The sequence below is a fragment of the Molossus molossus genome, unplaced genomic scaffold, assembly GCF_014108415.1.
Source record: "Molossus molossus isolate mMolMol1 unplaced genomic scaffold, mMolMol1.p scaffold_m16_p_1, whole genome shotgun sequence".
Classification (NCBI taxonomy): Eukaryota; Metazoa; Chordata; class Mammalia; order Chiroptera; family Molossidae; genus Molossus; species Molossus molossus.
In genome coordinates this window covers 86,832,291-86,854,670 of record NW_023425344.1, presented here as the reverse complement: position 1 = coordinate 86,854,670, position 22,380 = coordinate 86,832,291, and the positions used below count along the sequence as shown (strand labels likewise).

Sequence of the window (22,380 nt, the reverse complement as noted above, 5' to 3'; positions counted from 1 at the left end):
CCACTCCCGTGTGTACATTAACTCCCTTGCTCTTCTGTTCTTTGTACTAACACTGCTTAAATCCAGCAGCCGAATGCAGAGGAAAGAGGCACAGCTATACTGACTGGTGTCACTTTTAATATCACGAGTCATATCCCAAAATAGGCCCTCTGCCCTGGCTGGTTTGGCTCAGCAGTTAGAGCGCTAACCTGCAGGCTCAAGGGTCTTGGGTTCAATTCCAGTCAAGGGCACGTACCTGGGTTGCAGGTTCACTCCCTGGCCCCAGTCCAGGTCATGGGGTAGGCAACCAATCGATGTGTCTCTCTGACATCAATGTTTCTCTCTCACACCCTCCATCCCTTCCACTTTCTCTAAAAAAAAAAAAAAAAAAAAATCAATGGAAAAATATACCCAGGTAAAGATAAACAAACAAACCAAGCAACCAAGATAGGCCCTCAGTGCTGTTTGACAATCCCAATACATGCCACTGGTCAGTTCACTGTCTCCCCCGCAGGTGACCATTTCATGAAGCTTCCCACAGAGAACAAGAGCAGTAAAGAGCTAACGTGCACATTCACCTCACAAATCCCCCTGCTTGGATGACTCTTCTTCCAGACACCCATGTGGCTTTAATCTCTGCTCAACGGCCACCTTTCCAGAGGGCCTTCTCTGGTTACTATTTTTAAAAAGTATTACTGATTCCTCTACCCAGCTTTTTCTTACAGCATTCACTACACCTGACATACATAAATGTATTGTTTTCCCCAGCCCTCCACACCCTCACTCTAGAGTGTAAGCACTGAGAATGTGGGATTTTGCCTGTTTTATGCCTATAACAATATCTGACAGGTATTAAGTGCTTATAAAAATCTACTGAATAAGCAAAATATCCAAAGACAGAAGACTTTTGTCTTTCTCAGAGCAGAAACATTATACTTTTCACTATGAAGTTACAGTATTCAGTTGCCCTTAGAGTGCTGTAGTTTTCCCTAACATTCAGTAAGAGTATCTCTTGCTAGAGGCAGCAGGGTATAGGAACAAGCACAGCCCTGGGTGGGGATGGGGTGGGGCGGCAGTAGGCAGTGAGTGGGAAGAACATTTGGCTTTTACTCTTAGCTCTGTCACTAATTAGTAATGTCATTTAGGGTGAGTCATTTAACCTCTCAGTTCCATCAGGGAATGTGAGAGAGTACTTCTATTTTCATCCAAAAAGAGAACCACTAAGCACAAACCCGTAAAAAATCACTCACCATGCACATCAACAGCATTTTTCCTTCCAAAGCTCATTGATGGGACTTTCCTAGTGTTTAACATAAAATTCCATCTCACAATCTAATGGGTCATTAACAGTTTTTGTAGTAAGCAAGTTATTAATTTTTTTTCACCAGAATAAAAATCTCTCTCAAAATTCAAGATGGTAATCTTAAAGTCAATTAAATAGGATAATCACATGTTATGAAAATTTTCTTGATATGAATGTGCAGAAAAAATGCCTAATTTAATTGAGAAAGACAAATTAGGATTATACTCAGTCAATAATCATACGTATTTTGAGAATAACATTCCTCTTCAGAATATAAACAAAGTACTTGGTAATGTTCACAAACGAATGAAAACTTATTGATGCAACAGCATTGCATTTCCTGAAAGTAGTGAATACAGTATATCCTGTATGTAAAATCAAAACCACATCTAAAACCCATCAACGTCCCTGCCCCCCGCCAAAAAAACACCAAACCGTACTGTCAAGCAAAATATTTTTAATTAGTAGGCTGATCATAAATAAATCCACATAAAAGATTTAACAGAATTACAAAGAGTTTTGTGTTTCTTCTGTGGACTCAATTCATAATACGTATTAGTCAACCTCATTCTCTAACTGCGACAAAAAGAGTTGTCATCCAACAATGCAGCACAGTGAAGCAATTCATATTCTGTAGTTACATTTTTACATTTTCTTTACAAATGTAACATTTATGTACATTATGTATATATTTTTTCTATAGTTCATGTCCTGAAACTCTATTGTTTTTACAGGGAAAATATTGAATTCATTTAATGGACACCAATCATTCCTTGTTAAAAATTCATATAAATAACACGGTACCCACTGCCCTTTAGCATCTCTTGTCAGAGTTCCAGTCCAGACATGTCATAGTAACTATAAGAAAAGGAAGTTATCTAATTTTACATTATGACCTATCACTCCACATTAGCTACATAAATTTGCTGGCTTGCAATGAACAGAGCACTGTACTGCTGCACTCCTGGAAATGTGTAGAAACCAATTCAAATATACTTGGTGAAACGGCATCAGCATTACCATTAATTTAGGCTGAAGAAAATCGGCCCAGTTCTTGCTCCCCCTTTACTTTTGCCTCAGACAGGGTGCGATACTATGCATTGTGTCTTGTAACAAATGCCTTCATTTCAAATTTCCAATGGGCTTTTCTGCATATTATGCTTTACCTAGGTCTTTTTCTTCTGACTCAATTTTATTCCACTTCACTTACAAATCTGCTGCTGAATGTGAAGCAAAAATTCATAGTAAGAGAATGCGGCTTCTGTACGGTCTTCAATCAAATGTTGAAAAAATTCTGTTTTGGCAGGACTCTCATCTCTGAAAAAGAGAAAAGGGTACTGACCTAAAAAATTCATACTATTAACAAGATAATTACACATTAAAAAAAAAAACCCTATGATACATGGGGACTGTAGGAAAATGAAGCATAGGGAATATTATTCAAATAATAACATTCTACCACTAGAATATATTTTGATTTTTTTTATGATTTTTTATTTTATTTTTATTTTTTTAATCTTCACCTGAGGATATTTTTTCAAATATCTTCAGATAGAGTGGAAGCGGGGGAGAGAAAGAGAGAGAAACATCGGCATGAGAGAGACACATCGACTGGTTGCCTACCACATGACCCCAACCAGAGCGGGGACAAACCGCAACCCAGGTACGTGCCCTTGATCGGAATCGAACTTGGGACTCATTGGTCCACGGGCCAATGCTTTCACCGCTGAGCCAAACAGGCCACGGGTATTTTGATAATATTTTTAATTTGCTTTAAAGATAAGCAATTTTACATAGATTGCACAGGACAAGACAATTTTACTGTTAAATTATAGAAGTACTTACTTTACCACGTGAAGAACTGGGCTTAATGGTCTGCTGTCTCTAAGCCAAGTTATAAAGGATCTGGCTCTTTCTGATGAAAGTGTATCTAGCTCTGGAAGATGTGTCTAATAAAAGAAACATAATTAGGAAATTATTTCCTTTTTCACAGACTTCAGTACTGTTAGAACTGAAGCATGATTCCCACTACCACCAACCAACCGCCAGCATTCCATTCCCGCCCCAACGGCGGCAACCAAACAAATAAAATTTAAATTGTTGGCAAGTCTGTTTCTATTTTTCTGGATAAGTGAATAAAACATGTTTAATGGTAAATATGATTCTGACATTTGATGTGTATGTTTAATAAATGCACAGACATTACATGTTTAATGCCACAAGCACGTGTGTACAAAAACATGCTTTTATGAATAAATCTATGGGAAATATTCCTTGAGAAAATTTTACTGTCATAAATTATGTGATTTTAATTTTAACAGATATTATCAAATGCCCCTCCAAAAGACTGTATAAATGTACACTCCAATCTAGAGTATTTGATAGGCCTGTTGACCTATACCCTAATGCATTATTGCCTAATAGTAAATTTAAAAAATCTTAGCCAATCTGGTAAATTAAAAAAATGCTATGCTGTTATTTTATTTTGTTTTCTCAATTATAAGGCTAACATAGCTTCATATGGCCACTATTATATTTTCCCCCTATAAACTGGCTATTCAAATCCTTTACAAATTTTTTATTTTCCTTTTGTTTTGAGGAGATGGTTTTCTTCTTAAAGGTAAGAGAACTTTTTATACTAGAGAAATTAGCCCTTTTTCACTCATATGAATTACAGATAATTTCCCAATTTTTTGGTTTATCTTTTGGCTTTATTTATTTTACCAGATAGAACTGTTAATTTTTATGCTCTTAGATTTATTAATCTTTTCATCACTGACTTACAAAGAAAGGCCTTGTCTATTTTAATAGAGATTCTTTTTCTATATATTCATTTTTCCACAGTGATTTGAAATATAACCTTTACCACATTCTATTTTTAAAAATTTTTTCAACTGATTTTTTCAGAAAGAGAGGAAGGGGGAGAGAGAGAGAAACATTGATGTGAGAGAGAACATCAATGGGCTGCTTCCTGCTCGCCCCCTACTGGGGGAATGGGAGCAAGCAACTTGGGCATGTGCCCAGACCTGGAATTGAACTGCCAACCTTTTGGTACACAGGACGATGCTCAACCAACTGAGCCACAGGCCAGGGCACCACATTCTATTTTTCAGGAATCAGATCTATTTCTGAATTCTGTTCTTTTATATTGATGTTTACTATGCTAGTATCATAGTGCTCAAATATCTATAGCTTTAAAATGAAGTTTACATATGATTTTTCCCTTCACTGTTATTCTTTTTTTTAAACTTATTACCCTCATTTGTTCAATCAAACAACAGCAGAATGTGATAAAAATTACATTGACATTAAGTTCATTTCAAAAGAAATGACATATTTACAATATCTCCCCCTTTTTTTAATCCTTACCTGAGGATATGTTCAGAGAGAGGAAGGGAGAGAGAGAATAACATCGATGTGAGAGAGAAACATCAACTGGTTGCCTACTGTACAAGGCTTAAACCTGCAACCTAAGTATGTGCCCTGACCAGGAATCAAACCCACAACCTTTTGGTGCATGGAATGGCACTCCAACCAACTGAGAGACCCAGCCAGGGCAAGACAGACCTTTTCTATTAATTAAATATAGAGAACTGTTTTCAGAATCTTATTTCTTTGGTATTGGTTAACACACACATGGTAAAGGCCAACTGAAAAAATTTAAGTTAATTATCAGCAAAATAATTAAAATCAGAAGGTAAAGTTAAAGGAAAACAGTGTGTCAGTTCCTCAAGAAGTTAAATATAGAGTTTACCATATGACCCAGCAATTCCAACCTTAGGTTATATACTCAAGAGAACTGAAAACATGTTCACACAAATATCTGTACACTAATTATTCATGGTAGCACTATTCACAATAGCCCCAAAGTGGAAACAACCCAGATGTCCATGAATGGATCACTGGATATAGAAAATGTGGTATATCCAAACAATGGACTATTATTTGGTCAAAAAAAGAATGAAATACTGATACATGCTGAACATGGATAAACCCTGAAAACATTGTGAAAAGTGAAAGAAGCCAAACACAAAAGGCCACATACTGTATGATTGATATCAATGTCTAAACAGGCAAATCCACAGATAAAGAAAGGAGATCAGTTGTTGCTGGGGAAAGGAGGAGGGCAGAATCGGGAGATATGGGTTCCTTTTTGGGAGTCTGAAATTAGATACTGGTGATGGTTGTACAACACTATGAATATACTAAAAATGAATGAATTGTACACTTTGAAATTGTTAAAACTGTAAATCTGTGAATTTCATCTCAATAAAAAGATTTAGAACAAACAAGCACACAAAAAGTTATAGCTGTATAAAAACCCACTAACCATTTTCTGTGGTATTGATGCAAAATCAGGATATCCAAGCACATCCTCTATGAAGTTGTTGTCACAGTTTTTTCCAACCCAAATGTAAAAAACCTAAAAACAAAAACAAGATATTAAAATTCCTTAATTAGAAATGCATTCGAGCTTATTTGCCTGTTTTATCAAGCATAAAAGAGGTAAAATATACTATTTCAAATAAAGTAGGAACGTAAAAGTAAAAATAAATATAATTGGTACATTTAGAATCTATATCCAGGAATGTAAAGTGCTTCTTATCTTCTTTGCTTAAATGTCAAGACTTCCCATAAAGTGTATTTTACCTTTTTTTCCCCCAATAGGAATATAATGTTTTAACCAGGATAACTGACTCACAATATTTCTTATCCACTATTTCAATGACTGTCTCTATTATTTTCACTAATGTGCTCTCCTACTCGCCCCTTCTATGGTTATCAGAATCCTTTTCCTCTCCTAAGGTGTCATTTATGAAGCCATCTTGACCCTTCTAACACCCTTCACCACCCTGCCCAGTGACTTCTCCTGAACTCTTATCATTAATGGCATTTCTGACAATGGATATAAGTTGAAATAGATAAATTCGAGTTCCCTTTGAATTTTATGATTCTAGATGATAAAACCCTTGCAAACACAAACCTTTCCTTTATCAAGTAAATGTGATAATAAAATAATATCCAACTAGAAAAGTCCAAAATAAACTGACTTCTGTGCCAGCTTCCAATGTATTGCCCCTCAGTTCCTACTCCAACTTTCACTGACTGATCTGTGTAACAGAGCTGGACCCTGTGTTTTCCCTTTTGTTGGAACAGTGTCAGACTTTGTCAGTAGAGGGTACTTACAGAGCCACAGTCCATAAGGAAAGCACCTTCCCTCGTCAGCTTCTCTGCAGACAATTTTTGAAGAGGTGGCTGAGGTACGACCCTGTCATTAACATGTATTGCACCCTGAAACAAAAGCAGACGGGATGTGAATGAGCTTACATTGCTATCATCATAGTTTGGCAGCTAATGGCCACTAGCTCTTTATGAAATACTAAAAAAAAGACACCTGAGAATTTTGTAGGATGCAAAATATTATTGATAATATATTACTGCCTTGGCTGTAGAATCAAGAAACTTAGATGCATTTAAAATAAAAAGATAGAAACATGAATATGTAAAACAGTCTATTCATTTCCTTCCCTTTTGGGACCAGGATATATTAAAAGTATGACCATTAATTAAGTCTGCTGCAAAGCAAGTTACTTTTTTACATTTCTCTATGAACATAATACAGAGATGATTCCAAAAAGTAGAGTTTTAATACAACGAAGAAAACACACACTACATATTTGCATATTAAAAACACTGATGGATACCAGATCCAGTTTATACTATAATAAAAACTGCACTCTGATCATATCAGAACAGTCAATGTCTATGAAATATAGATGGAAATGTCCACTCTACAACTTGGCTTTGTAATAAATATTGTAAGCAAACCCACAAGGCAAATTACTTCCCATATGAAACTATTTTTGAAAACTCCATAACCACAGATAGTATCTAATAGTTCTAATGTCCAATCACATCCATAGTATCCTTTAGTGCAGTAATACCACAGAGGAAGAATAGATTTAAAAACTGTTAATAAATACGTTGTTATCTTACTATAGAATCAAGGCATTCAAATATAGTTAAAATTTAAACTTCAAATGCAATAAAAGAAACCATACCTCATCTATCAATCTGTCTATTCTGTATAAGTTAGGATGAATCATTTTCATTAGAAGAACAAGTGGCTGACACTTTATCTGACACATGGCATACACACGATCATCCAGGCGTGTGCTTGTACCGGTTCTAAATGCTTTCTACATTAAAAAAAAGAAAAAATTTCAAGTAAAACATAAATATAGTGGACAAATATTAAAACAAATATATACATGGAAAAAACATAGCCTTCAAATCAGACAGACCTGAATTCAGTTCTCAGCTCTGACATTTGATAGACAGGTATGTGAGCAAGTCACTTAGCTTCTCAAAGCTCTATCATCATCATAAGAAAAACAAGGACAATAATACTCATTTCTCTACATTGCTGTAAGAGTTAATTAAGATGATGTGCACGAAACACCTATCATGGTGTGTGAGGCATGGAAAGATGTTCAATGAATATGCACCCTTTCCTCAGTCTCTGTCCAGAAACAGACACACAGAGTATGCTACAAGCCCACCATTATGCGAGCTGCTCCCACATATTATAGTAAAGGTGCAGGGTGTCACAGCAATCATTATGTTTTTGGATATCTTCATTTTCCAGTGATCTTTTCTTATTCTTCAAAACTTTTCCAACACTAAACTGCATAATCCTCTAAATATTTTTTAAAAACCCAGAAAACCTAGATTTCATTTCTTCATTTATGTATCTAAAATTTTATCTATCTATCATCCATCTATCTATCTATCTATCTATCTATCTATCTATCTATCTATCTATCTATCTATCTATCTATCTTCACCCGAGGACAGTTCCATTTTTTGTTCAGATAGAGAGAGAGAAACATCGATGTGAAAGGGACACATTGAGTAGCTGCCACCCGCACTACCCAACCAGGGCCGGGGACAAATTGCAACCGAGGTACATGCCCTTAGCAGGAACTGAACCCAGGTCTCTCTGGACTACAGGCCAATGCTCTAACTGCTGAGCAAAACTTCCCAGGGCTATTTTATATTTTTACATGCTTCCTGCACGGTTTGTCTCTTCAGTCACTGTCCACAGGACTCTCTCAGAAGCTGTAGGAATATGCAGGTACAGACTCAAGGCCGGCTTTCTCTCCAATGTTGTGGAAAGGACTATACATCACAGGGCAGAGCCCTGAGCTCCCCTACACCACCTGGACAGTGACCTCCTGGGGGTATCCACAATGAATATGTGCGAGAATTTTAAAAGGCTTTATTAAATGTAACAGTGTAGAGAGAGCTACCTGTTTGAGAAGGGCCAAAACATAGAGAGGAAACAATTTGAGGGAGCTGGGTGCGATCAATGCAGAGTGCTGTGAGTTTGAGACAGTTGAGCCATATGCAGACAATGAATCCACCACAGCATTCACTAAGGCGTCTCTTGCATCTGACAGACTTGATGAAATGGATCGATCCACAGCTAGAAAGCAACCAAAAAAGAAGAGGTATTTAACCATTAGATTCCAATGAATAGGGTAAGAAATAAGATTTACATGCATTATTTAAGAAACCAACAAAAATTCCATTTCTAGGATAGAAAAATACATTTCACCTGCTCATTAAAAAAAAAGTTTTTAATTGAATTTATTGGGGTGATTATTTGCTCATTTTTCTGAACTAAATCTGACAATAAGAACAAATCTAGATTGTTTTGGACCATTTTTCTTTAATCTCTTTAAGTTTAAAAATACTTAACCCCTACTGGTATTAGAAAACATGTATCATCCATCTACTTTTAAGACAGCTCTGGGGGGCCTGGCAAGTGTGGCTCAGTGGATTGAGCATTGTCCCATGGACTAAGAGGTCCCAGTTCAATTCCCAGTTGGGGCACATGCCCAGGTTTCGGGCTTGATCCCCAGTAAGGGGCGTGCAGGAGGCAGCCGACTGATGTTATCACATTGATATTTCTACCTCTCTTTCCCTTCCTCTCTCTCTAAAAAAATCAATTAAAAAAACATATTTTTAAAAAAGAAAAGAAAGCTCTGGGGATATTTCCATTACTCAAACAGACGTCACATGTATAATTTTTTTTTCCTGGCCAAAAAATATAAGTTTTAATAAAAAAGAAAGAACTAGAGCCCTGGCCAGTTTGGCTCAGTGGTTTGAGCTTTGGCCTATGGACCAAAGAGTTGAGGGTTTGATTCCGGTCCAGGACACGTACTTGGGTTGCGGTTCGGTCTCCAGCCCTGGTTGGGGTTGTGCGGGAGGCAACCAATCAATGTGTCTCTCTCACATCGATGTTTTTTTGTTCTCTCTCTCTCTCCCTCTCCCCATCCCACTCTATCTGGAAACATATCCTTGGGTGAGGATTAAAAAAATAGAAAGAACTGGACAAAACAAACAACATAAGTTCTGCAAACTGAGTCATCCCCTGTAACCCTCTAAAATCTCCGTGAAAGCATTCCCAGGTTAACAAGGAGAGAACAAACTGAACAGAGGGCCTCTCATGCAGACACTAAAAAGCCAGATGTAAGTGTGAAACTCCAAATACATTATTTTATTAAAATAGAGATAACCTACACTATTTGCTCATTACAAGTATCAAAAACAAAATGATATTCATGGGTTCATTTCATGTCTAAATTCATCGAAAAAATAAATTCATTAAAAACAAAACACTCAGTTGTTATATTAATACCCTAAAGAATTTTTAAAAACTTACATACAGTAAAATTTACTTTTTCAAGTATAGTTCTATGGTGATTATACGCCAAAAGTATAACCATGTAAACACTACCATAATCAAGATACACAACAGTGCCATCACCCCCAGAAAATCTCCTCCTGCTCCCCTTTGTAGTAAAATGCTCCCCTGCTCCAACCCTGACAATCACTGATGTGTTCTTCATCCCTATGATTTTTCCTTTGCTAGAATGTCATATAATTGGAACCACACATAGGTAGCGTTTTGAGTCTAGCTTCTTTCATGTAGCATAATGCCATGAGAATCATCCATTCTGTTTATTATCAAAAGTTCTTTCCTTTTTATTGCTGAGTTGTATTCCATTGTACAAATGCATTATAGTTTGTTCATATATTCACCAGCTGAAGGAAATTTGGGTTGTTACCAACTTTTAGTGATTATGAATCCCCCAAAAGATTTTTATTTTTTAATCCTCACCCGAGGAAATTCTTCCTTCTATCCTCAGACAGAGTGGGAAGGAGAGAGAAACAGAGAGAGAGAGGGAGAGAGAGGGAGAGAAAAATTGATGTGAAAGAGACACATCGATTGGTTGCCTCCCACACAACCCCTACTGGGGGCCAGGGATGAACCGCAACCAAGGTACGTGCCCTTGGCTGGAATTGAACCCAGGACTCTGGTCTGTGGGCCAATGCTCTAACTGCGAAGCCAAACCGCCAGGGCTCCAAAAGATTTTTAAACCAAAGATATATGATCTCACTTATTTGTGGAATATAATGAACATAATAGTCTGAGGAATGGGGTAGTCCCAGAGACGTGGAAGTGGGGTACAGACTGACAATCCCCAGAAGAGGGGGTGGGGGGGAGAGATAAACCACAGAACTTATATGCATGTATGCATGAACAATGGACAACAAAGCTGGGGACAGGGCAGGGAGGGAGGGGGAGGGGAGAATCAGTGGGGGAAAAAGGAGAAACATCTGTAACAAAAATTAATAAAAAAAAATATATATAAGAACAGTTCAATTCACAGTACTGTAAATTAAAATGTAAGACACACACTATGAGGGATTTCTAGGGTAAAAAAATACCATGGTTCAGTTTTTAGGATAGCAAAATGCATTTCACCTGTTCCCTCCCTTTTTTACTCACCCATGTTTGCTAGAAGGCAGATGGCAGCTTGTACATCCACTCCTGCATATACATCTGCTAGTGAACTTACCACTGGCAAACAAAGTGTGTGCACTCGAATCCTCCGCTCACCTAAACGAAGTGATGAACATTGCAAAACATATCAGACCAAGAAAGAAACAAAGAAAACAGGTCAAAACATTATTCATATTATTTTGGTTGGATTAAATCACCAACAGGATACTGAAATGTAAAAACTTAAGTGTTATTATAGTGAATGTTTTAAAGAAAATTAAACACTCTCTAAATCTGGAGATATACTATGAACACATACTAGCTTTTGAATATAGTTGAATATTAGGTTTTGGTTTTTATTTTAAAATATCATTCATTCTAAATTATATCCCAAATAGTAAAATGTCAGAAAACATATTAGACTGTCAATTAACAAAGGCCTTAAGTGCTAGGCAGAAATTTTTATTTTATGGGACAAGAAAAATACTAAAAATGGCATGGTTTGTGTGGCAGGTGCAGCTCAGTGGATTGAGCATTGACCGATGCACCAAGAGATCACTGGTTCAATTCCTGGTCAGGGTACATGCCAGGATTGCGGGCTCAATCCCCAGTAGGGGATGTGAAGGAGGTAGCCAATCATGTTTCTATCTCTCCCTTTCCCTTCCTCTACCTCTAAAAAACCAATAAAAATATATTTTATAACATGGATTGTTTACCAGAGACATATGATCCTGGGAATACAGATCTTCCACAAGTCAAAAAAAGATAACATTTAAAAAAGAGTTTAAAAAAAAGAATTGAACATATATTTGATTAGCTGACTTAAATCCCATTATTTTTCCCTTATAGTCATTCTTTCACCCCAGCATGTGAGAGGAGAGAATTACTGCTGCAGATTGTATTTCATTTTTCTTTATATTACCTTTGCTCGATGTATATAATAGGGCTGTTTGAAAGCACACTAAGGAAGTGTCTGTCAAACTCTCTTCAATTGACAGCTGTACTGCAAATCCAGCATCGGGATTGATGTTGGCGAGGGTTAGCAAATCAGTGGAACGAACAAAGAAGTTTCCATGAAAAGTGTGCATTGAAAGACCTAGAAAAGGGAAAACTTGTTATAATAGATGAAGTAACAGAGTGTCTTTATCTGAAGCTAAAGCTACTTTATAAAGTAAAAAATGTCTCTGATTTTGAATCAAAAGGATAACTGGGAGGTAGGATTGGAGTGTTGGTAGGAGTTCTAAAATACCAATTCAAAAGAACGAATGTAGGTTATACAAAAGATATAATGTTCAAAATTTAAAAATGAAGTTACTGTAAAACTCATTTAAGAATTAAAATAATGTCCGGCCAGTGTGGCTCAGTGGTTGAGCATCAACCCATGCACCAAGAGGTTGCCAGTTTGATTCCTGGTCAGGTCACATGCCCAGGTTGTGGGCCTGATTCCCAGTGGGGGACATATAGGAGGCAGCCAATCGATGTTCTCTCTCATCGATGTTTCTATTTCTCTCTCCCTCTCACTTCCTCTCTCTCTAAAATCAATAAAGAAAAAAAAAAAAAGAATTAAAATAAATGATCAGAGTCCCTCCTGCAATCATTCATATAAAAGCAAGATAATTCAAATCAAAGACTATCTGAATGATGATAAAGGCAAAGATCATTAATTTGACTATTTTCACTTAAGATCTTCCCTATTCCTCTAATTCTCCTTCTAAAATCACCTCCAATATGGGCTTTCTCTTAGATTCTTCCTAATAAAGCAAAACATTATTTTTGCCCACTTATTCAAATTACTGTAAAAATTGTGCAATGGTTATTCAATAACTATATATATATATATATATAAAGGTACAATTAACTTGATAAAGCATGAAGTCCTTTATGATGAGCAACCACTGTAAGTAGTCACAGGTAGTCAACATATGAATGGCTATTAATTTAATCATAAATCATAGTTTTTAAACTCATACCTTTAGTACACCTTATTCTCATAACAGCTTCAAATCCAATTTTCCTTGTGAGATAACGCTTCAGTTCTTTTTGTAACTTTTCTGCTTGTGAAGGATTGTGAGTATAATGGAAAGATGGATAATAATAGATGCACCCTGCTGAATACTTGGACACGCAAGCTTTAAAGAGAAATATAACATATTAACTACAGAAACAGTAACAACCTACTTGTCTAACAGTAGTATAAATTCTATATTATGAAGAAATCTAACTCATAATGAGAAAACCAAAGCTATCAAAATAAGTATGATATATAAATCTGAGAAAACACAAACATTTGTAAAATACAAAGTTTACTGTTGAGCAGAATGGTAAAAAAATCATCTTGTTAAAACAAAATATTAATAGCATTTTATATTTGTATAGTGCTTTAAGTTCACTGGTAATTTTCATAGATATAACCTATATAATTTACACGTCTTTCTCTCTAAAATATTGAGAACTCTTCCTGAAGAGTTTAGATTTAATTTACATGCTAAAAATGTTTATGTAAACAGATAAACACAACGGTGTCTCCTTACCTAGAGAAGAAAGATCAGAATACTGTGAACTTAAAAGGAACAGATCCACTGCAGTCTGCTGCCCTGAGCAATCTAAAGCGAGTTTCTTATAAAAATCAGTTGCAGGGCCAAGATGTTGTACAACCTAAGCCAACAGGTCATAAAGTAAGAGCTAGAAACCTTGAATTATGCACATATTTCTATGTCTTTCTTATAATAAGGAAGAAAATATCCTTCCCTCCACCCCCAGTGAACTAAAGAGTTTAAAAAAAAAATGCCAGTACTGCTCGAGATGGTTTATATAAATTATTTAACACCCATAATAACATATATCTCATAGGGCTATCTACATTTTACAGATGAGGAAACTGAGACAAAAAAATATTTAAGTAACGTGACCAATTACACAGTTATTGAGTGGCAGATGCTGGAATATAAACCTAAGAAGTCTGAGCTCCAGACTGAGAGCTGTCAACCATTGTTGTACAGGTACATAGCAACAGGAGAGCACAGTGGATTTAGGAAGGCTCTCCCTATCAGTAGGAGGACTATGGAGCTAAGAAGGTAGCACTGGAGAAAGACTTAAACGTGCAAGAGGCAGGCTCCAAGTTCTTAATTACTAGCTACTCTGCCTAAACGAATGTTTCAACCCTCTCAATCACACAGGGTGGGGCAAAAGCAGGTTTTACAGCTGTTAGTACGTGAAACACAGTTTATTCTTGTATTATTATTTATTATTGTATTATTTTCCATAAGAATTGTAAACCAGCTCTGGCTGGTTTGGCTCAGCAGTTAGAGTGTCTGCCCACAGACCAGAAAAATCCAGGTTCAGTTCCCGCTAAGGGCACATACCTCGGTTGCAGTTTGTCACCGGCCCTGGCTGGGGTCATGTGGGTGGCAATCAATTGATGTGTCTCTCTCACATCAATGTTTCTTTTTCTCTCTCTTTCTCCTTCTCTCCCTCCCGCTCTGAAGATAAGTGCAAAAATGTCCTTGGGTGAGGATTAAAAAAAAAAAAGAACTGTAAAGCTACTTTTGTCCCACCCTGTAGAGTTATTACATTAGTGTTTACTCAGATGTGAAGGAATATTTAAACCAGAACAGGTATTTAAGCTTTTGAGTCCCAGGCAGATAGAAAATATTTCTGAAAGTTAAATGAGACAAAAAAACAAACAAACAAACAAAAAACTGTATCAAATAATTCAGTAAATACATGACACCTTCCAATGTTCAAAACTCAGTATTCTATAATAGGCTGCAATGGATCAATGAACTCAATGTTAGCTGTACTTGTTGTGGGCAGAAAATATACCCTTACCTCAATTTATTTTTAATTAGCTTCTTTCTCAAAAGCAATTAAAAATACAATTTTTATAAAACATAAAATATGGTGTTATTTTTCTCTAGCAAATTGGTAAAGAATAAAGAAGCAATAATACTTAATAGTGGCTATAAGATGAGAGTCATTAAGAGTACAGGTTAATAAAAAAAATCCAAAGTAAAATACATTAATAACAAATAAAATTTATACTGTTTGATACAATTATTCTACTTCCAGAAATTTATCCTAAGGAAAAACTAAGCATATTGCTAAATATTTATGACACTATTAAAACTGTTCAATTCATTCTCATAATTAGTTGTAATGGCATTTTCATATAAAAGAAAAAACTTAGGTACAGAACAAAAATGAATGTTCCAGTTAATTTGTTATTTAAAATAAGGGATTAAAACACACCGATAAAATCTTCATATAATATTCAGCCTGATGTGTGTGTGTTTTTTTCAAATAGTTAAAATTCAGCAGACTTCAATAGCTAGCAGGAAATTAATTAAATTGAGTACTTTCACATTCACTAAAATGTATTTCTTAATTAAAGGAATTTTTAGGGGTCTCAGAAAATGCTCCCACTATACTCGCTAATGAAAAGGTCAGTTAAAACATGTAGTATGTAGACTTCTGGTCAAGATGGTGGGTAGGTAAACACGGTATCGCGTCCTCCCACAACCACATCAAAGTTACAACTAAACTACAGAACAACTATCATTCAAAACCACCTGAAATCGTGATGGATGGAAGTCCTACAACTACGAAATTAAAGAGGAATTAGAAGCAGCCACATCAAGACTGTAGGAGGGGCGCAGGCTGACGGGCTGGTCCCACACCCACGTGTGGTGCATAAAATCAGAAGGCTACCTCGGCTGGGAAGGTCCTCCCAGAGGACTGAGATGTCCCATCCCACACCAGGCGCCCCACTCAGAGTTCCAGTGCCAGGAAGAGAAGTCCCCATAACTTCTGGCTGGAAAAACCAGTAGGAACTGAGGCTCAGGGAAGCTGAAGCGGCTGGAGCCCCAGGCAGCTCCCTAAAGGGCCCGCGCACGGACTTATCGGACTCTCTCCCTCTAAGCTTGGAGGGGAGGCAGCTCGAGGGGCGCCAGAGACATACAGGGAAGAACTGAGCTGTTTAGCATTGGAACGAGGGCTAGAGAGGGGGCTTTCTCCGGGACAAAGGTGCTGTCAGAGGCCTTTGTTCCTTTGGTGAGCCCTTCCCTGGGGCGGCAGACAGTCGCCATTACCTGGGGCTCTAGCAACCTGGCTCACACTGGTAGCCCCGCCCTGGTGACTCCCTGAGGCCCCGCCCCACCCAACTTTCAGGCCCACCCAAGCTGGTGCCAGTTGCTTTACCATAGGATTGGCCTGTCTTGGATCCTGCTTCAGGTTTTCCTAAATTCTTTCAAACAAGCAGCATCTGGTCTCAGCTAGCCCCATATTTCTCATTAAGTAATACATAGAAACAAACACAGGAAGGCAGCCAAAAGGAGAAGACAAAGAAACAGGTCCCAAATGAAAGAAGAGAACCAATCTCCAGGGAAAGAACTAAGCAAAATGGAGATAAGCAACCTAACAGATGCTGAGTTTAAAATACTGCTTATAAGGATGCTCAATGAACTTAGTGAGGGCCTCAAGAGCATAAAAAAGGACCAGTCAGAAATGAAGGAAGCACAGTCAGAAATGAAGGACGCACTAACTGAAATAAAGAATAATCTACACAGATTCAATAGTAGAGAAGGTAAAACCAAGAAGCAAACCATCGATTTGGAATATAAGGAAGCATAAAACACCCAATCAGAACAGCAAAAAGAGAAAAGAATCCAAAAAAATGAGGAGAGTGTAAGGAGCCTCTGGGACAACTTCAAGCGTGCCAACATTCGCATCTTGGGGGTGCCAGAAGGAGAAGAGAGAGAATAAGAAATCAAAAACCTATTTGAAACAATAATGGCAGAAAACTTCCCTAACTTGGTAAATGAAACAGACATACATACAAGTCCAGGAAGCACAGAGAGTCCCAAACAAGATGAACCCCAAGAGGCTCACACCAAGACACATCATCATCAAAATGCAAAAGGTTCAAGACAGAGAGAGAATCTTAAAAGCAGCAAGAGAAAAGTAGTTCATTACCTACAAGGGAGTTCCCATAAGGCTGTCAGCTGATTTCTCAACAGAAACTCTGCAGGCCAGAAGGGAGTGGCAAGAAATATTCAGAATGATGAAAAGCAAGAACCTACAACCAAGATTACTCTATCCTGCAAAGCTGTCATTTAGAATCGATGGCCATATAAAGAGTTTCCAGACAAGAAAAAGCTAAAGGAGTTCATCACCATCAAAGCATTATTATATGAAATGTTGAAGCGTCTTCTTGAAGAAAAAGATAAAATATATGAACAAACAAAATGGCAATGAATACAAAGCTATCGACAATGGAATCTACAAACAAAAGGAACAGGCAGAACAGAAACATTCTCATAGATACAGAGAACATTTTGTTGGTTGCCAGATGGAAGGGGGTTGGGGGAATGGGTGAAAAAGGTGAAGGGATTAAGAAGTACAAATTCATTGCTAGATTGACAAACCTCAAAGAGAAGGGGGTTGTGAGGTGGGAGGAAATAAACCAAAGAACTTATATGCATAACCAATGGACACAGACAACAGTGGGAAAAGGTAGGAGGGTGGCAGGAGTGGGGAGATGGGGGTCAATGGGGGAAAAACGAGTACCATCTGTAATACATTCAACAATAAAGATAAAAAAACAAAACAAAACATGTACTATGTATATGTATGATGCTCAATTATGCTTATTTGTATGTGTTTGTATGTCATGATAGTGAGATTGATTTACTTTTGTTTCTACTTTACAAGTTTTATATAATGATTTGTGTTACTTTCATAATTAAAATGTTTATTAGTATAAGCATGTTAAATGATAATATCTCAGATTTAGGAAGTATATTACTTGTGTAACAGAAAAGAGCAATGAAGTCAGAATATTAAGTCACATTTTTTGTTGTTGTTAATCCTCACCCAAGGATATTATTCCATTAATTTTTTTTTGTTTTGTTAGAGAGTGGAAGGGAGGGAAGGAGAGAGAGAAGGAGAAACATTCATGTGAGAGACATATCGAATGGTTGCCTCCCAAATGACCCTGACTAAGGCCAGGGATCGAACCTGCAACCCAGGTACGTGCCCTTGACTGGAATCGAACCCATAACCTTTAGGTATGAGGGCCAATGCTCTAACCGCTGAGCCAAACCGGCCAAGGCTCAAGTCACATTTCTTTTTTCTTTTGGTACGTGCCCCTAGCGGGAACCGAATCCGGGACTCTCCAGTCAGCAGGCCAATGCTCCAACCGCTGAGCCAAACCGGCCAGGGCTTAAGTCACATTTTACCATTAAATAGTTATTTAACTTTTGGCAAGATAGTTTAATCTGTTTCCTCATTTGTAAAATGAAAGGGTCAGAGTTAATTCTTCCTAAATTTCTATAACTTGCAAACAAACTAATAAAATACACTACAACACAAAAACAAAAGAATTCAAGTTAAACTCTCTTACCAGTTTTTTTAAAAACTATTAATGAAGTGGAAAAGTAGAATAAACAAGTAATTACAGTCTCTATAGGCAGAAAAAGCCATCCTGAATATGACAGAGAAATAAAATATAAAATACCTTTGTGCTTGATCTCTGATTAGGATCCTCTCTGGACTGCAGAAGTCCTGCACCCAAGGAAGGTAACTGTGTCTGAAATACAGACACACGGCCACCTGTTGGAGACATTAATTTAAAGGCAGCCTGAAGCGCAGGACCAAGGGCACTGTGTGTTTCTCTTGTATTGGTGAACATGTTTGGTAATGCATTCAGTAAGTCTTTTATAAGCTGGGAAAACAAAGATTAAAAGTTTAATTACTGAGAAGGCAAGGCAATATTCTTCTTTAAAACATCCCAGAGTGTAGTATGTGCCACTACATTTTGGGGGACTGTAAACTGAGGAGTTGATGAATATGCTACCACATTGTCCATTGAAATGTTAAGGCACTAATTAAATGCTAAACATTTCAGTAAACAGTTGAAATAACAGAAATATTGTAATACTTGAAGGAAAAAAATCAATCTCACCTCTTTACTTTCATGTAGGTTCACAAGTAAGCTATCCGGAGTAGGTAGAAAAACATCTATAGGGAAAACATATTTTAATCAACAGATAAATCAAGTCAAAAGAATATAATAATATTTAAAATATCATAGTTTTTATCAGGCCATCCATGTAACAGGTATAATATTGCTTTATTAAATATATATTCTCTGGATGCATGATACACATGCAGAAGTACACATACATAGGTGTAAAAAATGTAGAATCAAGTATTTTCCAGTAAACAATTATTTTTAAACAAATATCTAATTGTACCAAATTATCCTTATAGCATTATAAGATGTATTGTCAAATCAAGTAGCATCAACTCCAATCTCAACAATTAAAAAGATTTTTATTTTATTCACTGCTTACCATCTATATCAGACACAATCAACATCTGAGGCTGTGATAATCCTTCTTGTAAATTGTAGAAATGAATAGTGCTATCAAAGGTCACAAATCCTATTCTTGTTCGTGAATCTCCAGGAAGCCTAAAGATAAAAATGACAATTTAAAATTTAAAGTGCTCAGTAACATATTTTATTTAAGTAAATAATGAAATAATAAACTAAGTCTAAGGATAATTACATATGCTGTTTCATAGAGGACAGAAAAGTCATCCCTATCTAAACCAAAATATATCAGAGAAGAGCAAGGACGAAACCATCCATCTCAGGTGAAACCACTGACAACACGGTTAGAGTTCATAAGTCAGAAACCTGAACTATATTCAAATAATAAGCCAAAACTGAAAATGACAGGATTATTTAATCTATTTAATTCTCACCTGAGGACATGTTCAATGATTTTTAAGGACAGAGGAAGGGAGAGAGGGAGGGAGAGAGGAGGGAAATAAGGAGGGAGAGGGGGAGAGAAAAACATCAACAGACTGCCTCCCACACGTGCCCTGACCTGGAACTGAACCCGACCCCCCTTCAGTGCACAGGATATTACTCCAACCAACTGAACCACACTGGCCAGTGCTAAAAAAAATGACATAATTAAAAAAACAGACTTCTTGCTAAGTTTGTTTTGAAACACATTCTTTTAAAGTGAAAAATTACTCATATTTTCAGTTTCAATATTACAAAAACTGTGGGAAGAATGACAAATAAGTACTTGCCTAGAAAAGACTGAATGTAATGCAAATTAAAGTTCAATGTATAGAATTTTAAATAAAAACCACACTTATGAAGATAGGGACATTTTACCTATCATAAATCTTTTTAAAATTTTCTGCCAGAACTCAGTATATTCTAAAGTCAATGCCAAAGCATAAAAGAATAAATTAATATTTCACTGCCTATCAAGCTTTTCTTATGAAATAGATAAATGGGCCCTGGCCGGTTTTGCCAGTGGTTAGAGTGTTGGCCTGCGGACCAGAGAGGCCCGGGTTCGGTTCCCGCTATAAGGGCACGTACCTCGGTTGCAGTTTGTCCCCGCCCTGGCTGGGGTCGTGTGGGCAGCAACCAGTTAATGTGTGTCTCTCACATCGATGTTTCTCTCTCTCTCTCTCTTCTCCCCTCTCTCCCTCTTGCTCTATCTGAAGATAAATGCAAAAAAAAAGGTAAATGGTGTACCTTACAGAAACATATTTCTAAGTACCACTATGTTTGTTAACTGCTATTATATGATTTATTGTTTTAGTAAAGCTTTTAAAATGTTTTTACTTATTACAGGATGTTAAAATATTGTGTATCAAAGCAAAAATTATTATTACCATTATGCATGACTGATCAGGCCACTCAGATATAATCTGCAAGCTAGGTCTAAAAGCACTTCATAGAACAGAATGCAACAAATTATGTGGGTGTTCAGATTACCAATACTGGTCAAGATTTATGATACTTCTATAGACTACTCTCCACTGCTTTGAGATTTCTAAGGTCACTGAACTTTAGGGTCATTTATTACCAATCAGAATGGAGACTACTTACCTGCTCTATTCCAATCACAAACAGAGTTTAGCTGGAACTGTTCCAGCATCAAATTCCTCTTTTTCAAAGTTATTTCTATCGCCTTTTCCAAAAACATGTTACTATATTGTCACTATTCTATCACCTTTACTTTTAAAACTTTTCTCATGCTTCTATTTTTCACTGTAATCATGTGTGTGTTTTCCATTTCCAATTTTATCCTTTTGGGTTTGCATAGTCTGTTTAATTCACAAATAGCCACTCATCTTGTTGAACTGGTTCCCATTTCTAGGGTTATATTCTCATACTTTTCCAATAAGCTAACTCTTCAGTGTTAAAAATGATTTTTTTAAAAAAAAATCCTTATCCAAGGACATTTTTCCATTTTTTGTTCAGATAGAGTGGGATGGAGAAAGAGGAAGAGAGAGAGAGAGACAGAGACATCGACGTGAAAGGGACACACCGAGTGGCTGCCTCCCACATGACCCCAGGGCTGAGGACAAACTGTAACCGAGATATGTGCCCTTAGCGGGAATGGAACCCGGGTCTCTCTGGATCACAGGCCGACGCTCTAACTGCTGAGCCAAACCAGCCAGGGCTGATTTCTTTTTTTATACACATATTTTATTGATTTTTTAGAGAGAGAGGAAGGGAGAAAGACATCAATCAGCTGCCTCCTGCATGCCCCCCACTAGGGTTGGAGCCTGCAACCCACGCATGTGTCCTTGACTGGGAATTGAACCAGGACCTCTCAGTCCATGGGGCAATGTTCAAACCACTGAGCCACACCAGCCAGGCTGAAAATGCTTTCTTTGTGAAGAGTCTTCCACTGCCACTTACTGCTAAAGCTATATCTGAAGCAAGCACTTGTGAGTAAAAGTAGGGCAAATGCTTCAATCAAAGAGAAAAATCTAAAAACTCTAAGTTACGAACAGAAATTAAAAGTAAGTCATTTAATATCTCTGGATTTTTTTTTTTTTAAATAACCTGAAGGTCTTAATGTTATCCGTTTTATTCACAGGCCCAGAGCAGTGACATGCAGAGTACAACCAGAGCTAGCACTGAACAGGGCAAGGACTCTCAAATTCAGTGGAAGAGGGGGGAGAACCTTCTGGAATTATCGAGAGAACTTCTGACAAAGCATTCACACATAACCACCCTACACCTTTGCACATGTGATAAACCACTGCAGTCGTGAACCACTCTTCTTCCTATTTGCTATCTTAAGTCTTACTCTAGTGGGTGTTGTAGTAAAAAAAAGACACAAACAACTTTGTTTTCCTGAGATTTGGAAGGTTCATTATTAAAGCTAGCTGAGGGTCTCCTTCATGACTAATAGACACAGAG

At 37.1% G+C, this 22,380-nt stretch overlaps 1 protein-coding gene and 1 pseudogene across 6 annotated transcripts in view; both read right to left on the bottom strand.

Annotated features, from left to right (window-relative positions):
* Window positions 1-1,602: 1,602 nt before the first annotated feature.
* SEC24B (SEC24 homolog B, COPII coat complex component) overlaps window positions 1,603-22,380 on the bottom strand; it is a 103,209-nt gene continuing 82,431 nt past the window's right edge. For 3 of the 6 annotated variants that reach the window (XM_036255499.1, XM_036255506.1, XM_036255512.1), the window contains 13 exons: window positions 19,490-19,608; window positions 19,099-19,154; window positions 18,652-18,858; window positions 13,670-13,793; window positions 13,109-13,267; window positions 12,061-12,234; window positions 11,145-11,255; window positions 8,596-8,771; window positions 7,345-7,482; window positions 6,470-6,574; window positions 5,613-5,705; window positions 3,128-3,231; window positions 1,603-2,599 (listed from right to left, as the gene is read on the bottom strand). In XM_036255499.1, the coding sequence (XP_036111392.1) occupies window positions 2,485-2,599; window positions 3,128-3,231; window positions 5,613-5,705; window positions 6,470-6,574; window positions 7,345-7,482; window positions 8,596-8,771; window positions 11,145-11,255; window positions 12,061-12,234; window positions 13,109-13,267; window positions 13,670-13,793; window positions 18,652-18,858; window positions 19,099-19,154; window positions 19,490-19,608 (1,681 nt within the window). In that variant the 3' untranslated portion in view covers window positions 1,603-2,484. The remainder of the gene's footprint in view (window positions 2,600-3,127; window positions 3,232-5,612; window positions 5,706-6,469; window positions 6,575-7,344; window positions 7,483-8,595; window positions 8,772-11,144; window positions 11,256-12,060; window positions 12,235-13,108; window positions 13,268-13,669; window positions 13,794-18,651; window positions 18,859-19,098; window positions 19,155-19,489; window positions 19,609-22,380) is intronic. The other 3 variants (XM_036255530.1, XM_036255521.1, XM_036255496.1) reach the window with 2 other exon arrangements.
* LOC118621950 lies at window positions 8,348-8,539 on the bottom strand (annotated as a pseudogene).